The sequence below is a fragment of the Atta cephalotes genome, assembly GCF_000143395.1.
Source record: "Atta cephalotes unplaced genomic scaffold scaffold00008, whole genome shotgun sequence".
In the NCBI taxonomy this organism is placed as follows: domain Eukaryota; kingdom Metazoa; phylum Arthropoda; class Insecta; order Hymenoptera; family Formicidae; genus Atta; species Atta cephalotes.
The window spans coordinates 3096275-3107507 of NW_012130072.1; the positions used below are offsets into that span (position 1 = coordinate 3096275).

General features: G+C 31.8%; 1 protein-coding gene across 1 annotated transcript in view; it reads left to right on the forward strand.

Moving 5' to 3' along the window:
* LOC105627354 (AMP deaminase 2) overlaps window positions 1-11233 on the forward strand; it is a 28882-nt gene that overhangs the window by 12609 nt on the left and 5040 nt on the right. Inside the window, exon 2 of the mRNA XM_012208639.1 lies at window positions 3894-4071. Coding sequence (XP_012064029.1) covers window positions 3894-4071 — 178 coding nt within the window. The remainder of the gene's footprint in view (window positions 1-3893; window positions 4072-11233) is intronic.

Below are 11233 nucleotides of genomic sequence, written 5' to 3' on the forward strand. Positions count from 1 at the left end.
GTTTGACGAACGAAAACAACGGTACTCGTTATGGCGCATCGCGTCGTATTCTATTAATAACTCGGCACTGCGGCTCTTTGTAAATTTGCCGAGGGTCGCGACGAGCTCATTGATTCATTGATCATATCGTGGGAGAATGATACGTCTCTCCCGGAAGTGCCATCGTTGTTAGACTAGTGACCCTCTCTAGAATAAGAGTGTAATGAAATCGAAATAATGTTCAATTAAAATTAACCAGCATCAATCATGCAACTGATTGAAAAAAATTATTTATGACAATTTATGACACAGTTTGACAAAAAATTACTTTTTTTTCTGAAATGTCATATTCCAAAGATCTTTTCATGTTGAATACGATACCATTGACAGAATTTAGCATTCATTGACCGGATCCATGAGAGAGGAGACCATGACCTCCCTTTTTCAAAAATATTGATGTCAAATGTTACATACTTTTTAAATATTTCTGAAATACTTAATCAAAATTTTGATTCCAAAAATATTTTTTAAAGTCATAAGGTATAAAAAAGGTATAAAAAATGTATGTAGTCATTATATTATAGTTTTAAAAAAGCCGTTTTTTTTCAAATTGCAGAAAGGAAACTAAAATGATTTTCTTTTCGGAAAGAAGCAAATATGGTAGATCTTAACACAAATTTTTCCGATGAATTTTTCTATCCTTAGGAGAGGAACCGAGAAAATTGGCGGAAAGATTTGATAAAAAACAGTTTTTTCCGAAATTTTAAAACTTTATATTATATTATTCCTTTTTTATATTAATATAATTTTAAATAAAACTTTTTATGAATGATATATTTAAATAGTACTTTTTCAATGTAACGCCACTAATAATTTAAATATTCTACTCTTTTCATGTACACATATTTACACTATAAAAAAGATTTCACTTGCGACCTCTCTCCCTCCTCTCTTGAAAAAATTTCTGAATCAATAGTAACTCGTCAGGATTTTTAATAAACTGTAATGAAATTAGCAAAAAAAAAAACATTTTTGCCATATTCAACATTTTTATGGCAAAACAAAAACTTATTTTTATATAAAGTTCACAGAATCTAAAAATGCACTCACAAAATTCAAAAGTTTTAAATAAATTTTAGTTCATGATCATACGATTTATTTTCATCAAGTTATGGTTGTTTAAAAATTCAGACTTTCTGTATAATTATTCAAACAGTCATAACTAATGATAATAAATTATATGATGAAAAAAATTTATGCGAAAATTTTTGAATTATATTTTTAGATGTCATAGACTTTATTATTTAGAAATAAGTTTTGAAAAATGTCGAAAATGATGAAAACATATCATTTTTGCCCATGTCATCCCAATTTATTCAAAATTCTGACGTTCTATACAAATTCTGTCAACGTGTTCAGCATAAGAAAATTTTCGGGATATATACTTTGATACTTGAGAGAAAATTTGATGATGAATTGTGTATAATTCTTCACCAACAATTAACTGTTCATATTTCGAAAGCAATCTTCGTTAGTTGCTTGTTTTATTTAAATTCAGTGAACTGACAGTTATTAATTACGGCCGTAACTTACTAATTGCATTTATAACTAGTTGATGATCAGGCACTGCTTTATATTTATAGATGTTCGGTAATGAATTGCTATTTTTTAAAATTATAAAAACGTGTATTTTCGGTCAATTGTAAATCTATTTATCGGATTAGATTAAATTATTTTAAGTTTCTTATGTAATTAGTTATTAATTAATAAACATTAATTATCTTAAGTTTCTTATATATCTTTAATACCTTTAGGCGAGTCAGAGACGATCGATCATTTCGAGCTTTTTCAAATAACAGTATCATACGAGAGTAAGTCAATAAGTTTTTAGAAAAACATAGTAAAACACATTTTTTTTTATCGATTCATTTTTATTTTTCAATATAGTCTCCTTTCAGCTCGATACACTTGATCCAACGATTCTTCAACTTTTTCAAGCTGTCCAAATAATATAATTTGTCGAACCTTTCAAAATAAGCCTCTGTTTCGGTGATGAGCTACTCTCTGATGGTAAATCTCTTTCCTCCGAACTATTTCTTCAGGTTTGGAAACAGGAAATAGTCGCAGGGGACTAAATCTGACGAATGGGGAAATAATTCGTAGCGGAATTCGTTGAATTTGGCCATAGGTGCCGGACACGTATGAACCCGTACATTGTCTTGATAGAAGAACACTTTCTTCTTCGCCAAATGGGGACGTTTTTTTCTTTAAAATGTTGTTGAATGTCCAGTAAGGCTGCATAATAATCGTTTTTGATCGTTTGCTTCGACAGAAAGTAATCGATATGAATTATATCGCGTACATCCCAAAAAACTGTGACCATCACCTTTCCGGCCGACTTTACTTTTTCGGAGCTGGTTCACCCAGTGAAGTCCATTGTTTTGACTGTTCCTTCGTCTCGGTGTGAAGTAATGGATTCATGTTTCATCCACAGTAATGAATCGACGCAGAAATTCATCTGATTATGATTATTGAAACATCTCCAAACATTGTCTTGAAATCATCACACGGTCGCGCTTATGGCACGGTCCACAATGAGCAAACGCGGTACCCATCTTGCCGATAACTTTTCCATGCTTAATTGTTCAAAATTGAAATCACTGTGCCATGATATGCCTGCGACCTCAACAAGCTCGCGCACTTTCACTCGTCGATCAGTCAAAATAATATCGTGGATTTTATCGATGATTTTCTGGCGTAGCAGCCTCAATTGGATCTCGAACGAGGTGCATCACATGTGGATGTACAACCACATTTAAATTCATTCACCCAATTGTATACAGTCGCAAATGCTGGTGCAGATGTACTATGAACATTATCCAACTCGACTTTAATTTCTTTCGGCGTTAAATCTTTCATATATAGATCACTGCACGAAACTCGTTTTTTTCCATTTTGCAAAAAATACAAAGGTTGTTCGCTTTAATTATCTACAGAAATGAAACCACCCGATGAATTCCGCTCAAAATTTGACAATAATCAGCTGAGAGATGCTTGTCAAAAAATAATGTGACATGACGCTGCGAGTGTCCTCTGACAGATTTTCTAAGAAACTTATTGACTTGCCCTCGTAATAAACACAAATATATCGTAAAACTGAAAAATGATTGCAGGAACGTTAACAATTCATATTGATGAAAACGATTGATATTTTCGAAATGGGAAATGAGAATGAAATTCTTGCCATGTACAAGCATAATTCTGTTACCGAGTGGTTGCAGAAAACAGGACAAGCGGACTATGTAAATAATGGTAAATCGATAATTATAAATTTCAATCTTCTGCCAATTTTTTTTATGTTTATTATTTTTAAACGAGAAAGTATTTAAAGATAAATAATATAAAATACATATAAATTTCGTATAAATTTATGTATAAATAAATTAATGTTTATGTATCGTAAATCTTTATGTTTGTATAAATTATTATAGTATAGTATATGAGATGTTTAAGAAATCATCAAATTCTATCACATTTTGATGTCACTTATAATAATATGTGCTTTAAGTTCTCTAACTAAACACGTATGCTTTCCGCGTATATTGTTTTTTAATTAACATCATGGCACATTTATATTTGTATACGTAAACTTTGAAGTGCATAAAAAGGAGCAAATGATAAAAAGTAATAAAGTATGAAGAAGTAATAATATTAACATCAAAATAAAATAATATAAAATTTCGTACATTTAATTAAAAATAAAAATTTATTATTGATTTAGTTTATAACATTTCATGTTGTAGTAGAGAATTCTCTCATATAGTAGAGCATTTATATTCTGGATAAACGAACTGTGCAGACCATTCTTTATTAGCGGATCTTATTTAAACAAAATTATTTTATTTCTGACGCAGGTAGCGAAAGCCCAGTTTTTGGCATCGAGGGTGGTAGTAGCGCTGCAGGCGCCAGCAATAACTTGAGACTTGCATCTCACGAGCTGCCAAATGAGATTTCAGCTCCCTATGAAGTACCTCAATTCCCGATCGAACAGATCGAGAAGAAGCTTCTGATCCAACGACAATTGACTGTCAAGTGAGTATTCATTCTGATTGCATGCATTTTTATAGCATTTTTTAGTTTACTTAATTTATACAATTCAAATCAGTTCAAGTAAAAATTTATGCTTACGAAATTATTTATAATTATATACTTATAATCTTATACATATGTACAAAATTGTAGTTTCTTAAATTTTATATTTTAATTTGTAATATAACTCCGATTTAAACATTTTAATTGAAATATATCCTTGCAAAAATTAATCCCAGCTATACCAATTATAATACGAATCGAAAAAAATTAAATGATTAAATTGACGCGAAAGAGTTGTTGTATTTATCAAATAAAATTTAAAAAATGTCACTCATCAAAACAAGAAGCCACCATAATCTAAAGACCAGAGCTGTTTCTTCAACAAGTTTTATATTGAATAAAGTTGGAAGTTTTTTTGAAAAGGGCATTGATGAAAAATTTTTCCCTGATGAAAAGAAAAGTTTTAATATATTTTTCTTTTTATTTAGAGAGAAATTTTGCAATGATTTTTTCAAAAAATTTCCAACTTTAATATAAAATTTGTCGAAAAAATGACAGATATATTTTATTATTCTAGTCAACCCCTAACGTGTAGAGTTTATATATTAAAATTGCATCTCGAATAGAAGGGTTGATTTCAATTAGTTTAGATGATTTTATTTTAGATGATCAGTAAGTTTAGATAATTATTTTGCGCCGAATTTCAAGGGATAGGACGATACCGATAAGCAGGCAGCTATAAAGCTGAGATCGCGATATATTTATGATTGTGCGAAAGGCACTAAAGTATTATCACTATACTGAAGGATATAAAGTACTTGGCTGTATGTACAAGATAATACGTACGCGATCGAGTATCTAGTAAAATCAAGTGCTATAGCTAGATCACTATACAGAATTGTCTGCAATGCAAATTTAAGTCTTAGACATTTTAAATAAAAATTTGATGAACACTACTAGGAATATAAATTGAAATTATTTTTAGAATAGCAATTTTAAAAAACGACTTTGGAAAAATTATCTTTTTCAAAAGATAAGACGTTTGAAAAAATATCGTGCTTCTTGTACCTTAAACGATATAAACGTTCTACTTTCGAAATCATGCTGTATGTTTAAACGAAATCACATCGGATAGATCATCATAATCCATTCGAAAGTTTTTACATAAATTAAGGAACGTATAGATAGAAGATTGCTTATTTTTTGCACAGTACTATGGAATCATCGTATTAATCGTGAGATACGAGATCGATTTTTAACGAGGATCTCTCTACCAAGAATATTCTGAATTAGCTTGCTTCTCTGTTGAAGGAATATTAAATGCTCTTTACTAATTCTTACTTAAATTTTAAGCAGGAATTTGCATTTATTTAGAAGATAAAAGAGGAAAATGATTTCTAAATTCACTGTCAGAAAATCTGAGAAATTCGAAGAATATTTTGGTCACATTTGCATAATATATTCGTAAATATTTTATGGTTGTAAATAGTTAATATGATTAGGGCAGTTGTACTTGTAGTCATAAATCGGTATTTATAAACGGTTCTTATATTTAAGACCATCTTAAGTGAAGCCTTAAATGTCATGAATCATTACAGTACAGTATTCATAGTTAAAAATCTTATATTTAGGATCTTAAATAATGTCTTAAATAATGTTTCAAGATGCTAATACGGATTTCTGATTGGTTCATGACATTTTAAGACTGTATTTAAGACAGTCTTAAATATAAAAATCGATTATGAATACTGCTCATAGAGCCGTAATTAGCACCTTAAAGAGTTAAGATAATCTTGAAATAAAAAACAAACAGTATCGACATACATAGTATATAATTGGACGCTGATACGACACTTGGGACTGTTATACTTCCTGTGTCATCGCATAATAATGAAAAAATGTTTTATATACGATGTTTTATGTATACTAATAGAACGCCAACTCGGCAATGTTCGCCAGGTTTGCGTCCGCGCGAACCAGTTCGGAATTATTATCGTCGTTAGATATTTTACTGGTACTGTGATGTATTATGTAGATCCGAGCGAAGGATATAAACGGATAGATAGAGACTGGTAGGTCAGGCCGCCCACGTCTTAACTGGAACGGTCGAGGCAGACATTTGTGAATTTTACGCAAGAAATGTCGCTATCCAATAAGACAATTCTGCGCTCCTTCGAGTTCTTTTGAATTGCTTTCTACATTTTCGAAAATTTTTATTTTTAATAACAACACCCAACTGTTTTGTATTATATCTATACTATATATATATATATATATATATATATATATATATATATATATATATATATATATATATATATATATGCGCGCGCGTGTGTGTGTATACATATATATAGGATTTGTGTTATATCCTTAGAGACTTATTACTGACAATTACGAAAATTATAATAATGAAATGTTGATATTATTTTAGTATCGTTTTGGCGCAATATTGAATTAAATCACACTGGCTGAATTTTTAATTTTATAATATTGTTGAATGTATATATTGAGAATTGTTAGTATCTTTTACAGAAATTGGATACTGGAAAATAGTGATTAAGTACTTATTAAGAATATAAAAAACTAATAATTAGTGCTGTTTATACTCAAAATAATTCATATCTTACAATATTCAATTTCTGTAAGGATATAGAGAATTCTAAATTTAGACGCATATTTATATGTGAGCATTGTTGATGCCTTACTGATTGTGTATTCATATGTTTTGTATCTGTCGATATAATATATATGATGGTTTGATTGAGTGTATAATTAAATTTGAAATACAATATTTGAGTATTACAATAAAATTTTAATTTAATTAATTAAACAGCACTATTGGCAAAGTTTATTTATGGATTAAAATTTAATTATTTACAAAAAAGAAGGGAACCATGTAACATTTATATATTATTTATATTATTTTTAATCAATCTCTTTCTCTCAATTTGCTTTATTTAAAGTAAATTGTTACAACTACTTGCTGCGCAACAATTTTTAAGATATATCTCTCATGTTATTATTATTTTTTCTCGCATTCAATTGTATGTATTCAAGAGCGACTTTACTCATTTCAAACTTAATTTTTTTTATCTTACATTTTTATATGTTTTTTGCTTTGGCATTTCGATTTTGTAATCCTGATTTTATGCGCCTTATTATTTTTTTTTATCTTATTTTAACTGTATATTTATTTTTGCCAAAGTGCTTGAGGGAATTTCCCAGAGCGCTCAATAAATGGTGAGCTCTCTCTCTCTTTCTTTTTCAACTGATCGTTTCAAATTACAATATTAATCGTTTAATAAAAGCCATGAAGGACGAGTAGTGAAACATATTTGACTGAGTACACATTATTATTTACAAATATGCCACATTGCAAATATATTTACATTGATATACTTACAGCGTAAGTATCGAGAAAAGAGGAATATATTCGTGCGTTATTTAGATCGACTCTCTTTATTTACCAATTGCATGAAAACTGCGGATTACCTTGAGACGGCCGTTGATCACCGATAAAATCGTCGTCGCCAACGTGAACAGAATTCTCGTTGCTGCAGCCAATAAAGCTGCGATCAATAATTCAACGCGGGACGTATGCTTGTTTGGCCTCGAGATGCTTAATGTAACACGATAGTTCAATTCGAAATGTATGTCATAATCGTTAATGCTTATTTAAAAATAAAACTATCCCAGTAGGCAATCAAAGGATTTGGCGAAAAAGATTGTTTCGCGAACTATGAAAAGAACTAATAAGCTTTTAGCTCACCGAGAGATAAGACGCACTTTTGTAATTGTCAAACACTTGACCTTGTTGCGACCCTGTATAACGATCTCTGCTTTAAAAATCAATTATAACTGATCTTCGTCATGAAATAAAAATCAATAAGCTTATTCAAGAAGTTTCGTTCCATTCACATTTCTATCTGTTATTCCTAGAGTACTCACAATATACTTCAACAGTATTGAAGCGAAAAGCAATATATTTTTCGACGGCGACGTCATTGATGATCTTTAGAGAGAAATAATGACGACAAATAACGCAACAGATAAAATACTAGAAGGTCTAAGTAATAATTAAATAAACGATAATAAATACGCGTGCGTATCACGCTATATTCTCTAAATTCTTTGGAGTAGAATCTCACTCTAAAGAATAAAAATTAGGCCAGTCTTGAAAAAGATTGGTTCAGTTTTTACTCTTTAACGCCCACTTTCACAAATGTAAGATTAACTTTAATCTCGATTCAACTTATCTTTTTCCAATTTTAGAAAAGGATGAAAAGAGTAAGGTTAACTTCAATCTCAGTATCAATTTACTCCTCATCGTTTTTCCAATTTAAAAATTGGAAAAGGATAAAGAGTAAATTGAACCGAGAGCTAAAGTTGATCTTGCATGTCTGGAACCGGGCCTTAGAGTGAGATTTCACTCTTCCAAGTGACAATTCACTCTAAAAGTTTTAGAGGGTATATTTTAACGACGGTTTAATTCATTGCCGCATTGGGTATGCAAAGGATACAATGTGCAATGTAGGGAAGTTACGTCATGTAAGCGGAAACCATGTATCGGCTGTTTTTACATGCAATTTGAGACTACTGTGAAACGCGGTGGGATCGCAGCTCGAACCGAGCGCGGGGGTGAGTTGAAGGGGTTGCCCGCGATCAACCGCCCTCCACAACCACCCGCTCAGTGCTCGTGCGACCGTCGTTGATGCCGGACGTACACCCGGCGGGGTACGCGACTTCCGGCACGATCAAAAAAGTTACATGCGCGTGAAGAAGGTTTTAGATACCGTTCGCACGAGGCTCGTGTGCCGCGCGCCGTGTTCCGTATCGAAAACCGGTATTAATAACCAGTGCAAGATATCTGCAAGATACGAGAAAGGGACCTCACGCTAAACCGTCGTCGTTATGATTATAGAGATTATTTCAAATCACCGGGATCCGAAACTATAATCGAGTTCGATATAGCTAGTTCATAGCGTGTTTAATATTCCAGCGATTCTAGCTATGCGATCTCCATGGAGAATTAGCGCCGTGTGACGGAATTATGATCTAATTATTAATTTTATTATTTTTTAAATACAGAAGATATCCTCTATAATTCGACAATTATGTTTGTCGATAATTGATCACTCCATTGATTTATTAAAAACAAACATCTTGATATAAGTATAATGGATTCTATTCAGATTATATTAAACCGCTCTTTACCTTGATTTGGGAATCACATATTTTGATTTATCGATCCTCTCGACGTGCGATGTAATTACATTACTGGAGCTTGAAAGCGTCCGTACTGCAACGGCACCAACACACGTTCGATCCACGTAATTGATATAGGGTGAGAGATGTAGCGAGCTAAGAAATCTCGCGTTTAAAACGTGATATAATCAGACTGTAGCAACACTAATCCTTACACGAACGACACTGTGAACGAGATCGTTCAATGCTGGCGAGTGAGTTAATTGAAGAGAGGAACGCTTCTTGCGCTTAAACACCGCGTCAACAGCATTGATGACGCAGAAACGCGCAATATGCGATTTGAGGATCTTCCAAGAATTTGATTCAAATTTATTTATTCTTTTCTTAAGTGAGATTTGTTAATCCATGATTTCCGTTTACTTGCACGTTGTCCTTATAATTCATGCGATACGAATTCAAATTTCGTAGAGAATTGAAATATTGAATGATTACCACGGACTACAAAAAGAGATTCAGGAAAAAGAAAATTTAAAGAAGAATCTGAATAAATTTTTTTAAAGATATTTATTCGAATGCGTCATGCATGAATTGATAATATTTTGGCATTTTTTGTCACTCAAACAGAATATAAAAAATATCAATGTGAGTATATCATGCGTCTATTTCTCATCGTATAGATAATATTAACGCCTACACACGGCGTGTGAATTTAATACGATGGATTTTATATCAACTGATATTTTTAGAGTGTTTCTATAAACTTTTTAACTGTGGCGCTTAGTGAGATTTATTGCGTAGGGGGAGGGGGGAGATACAAAGGTGTGATAAATTACGTTCACCGCAGCATCGTATAGCACTGCTATTACATTGCGAAATTTTGTTACATCTTTCGCCATATCTCATAACCATCTGTCAACGAATTTAAACAAAATATAAAATAGAAAAATATTGATGAAAAATATAAATGGAAAAAAAGAATATACAGAATGTACAGAAATATTGTAAACGTTAATGGTTGAAAAATTATATTTATAGAAATATACAAGATCCTTTTACCTTTTCTCCACGCATGAATTAATTTCATTTACATATTGAAAAAATTTTATATTATTTTTCGTTTTTCGCTATAATTTAATTTAATTTTATATTTTTCGAGATTCTTTGCATATTTTCATTTAAGAGATCGCAGAATATTTTTTCCGAAGTAAGCACGTAATTTTCTGCGAAACGATTATGGAATATTCAGCAATAAAGCCGATGGAACGATTACATTCATTTGACAGAACATAGCAAGGTGGTGAAATATATGCATGAGATTGTGGAAAGAACTGGGAAAGGATTACATGGTTCCTATTGTATCTTATCAACTTATATAAAGAGAACTTATCGCGTATTTCGCCCGACTAATCATGAAAGATCGCAAAGATTTTCGGCCGGGTCACCGAAAATCAGACGACACAATTGATCTACGATTGTGATTAAGGAAAACGAACGCGATTCGTCGATTACTGCTACAAGTGAAAATCCGTCTTCCGTGATCCCATGTATCCGTGAAAATTTGGAGGTGTGTCAAATGAGCGTGGAGAAAAGTGCGGCACAAATTGGCGTCGCGTTATTCGACTCGCGCTTCCGCATCACGATTTATTCCGCGCGTAAGAGCGATCGATCTCCAGCAAGTGATATCGATCGCTTAACATGTTCGCTGACGCGAACGAATCGAAACGATGGACGAGGGATAATAGGATTCTCCTGAGGTAATTTGTGCTTTGATATTAAAAGAATAGAAGGCAAATTATACTTATAGTTCTCATGAACGTAAATCGAATATGCAATTTGGTTGATTGGTTATCGGTTTGATCTATCACTCTTATTTTAATGCGTTGTAAATTATTACTGTACGCTTATATCATAATCATATCTGGGAGCAAACATGCTTTTCAATATATATATATAT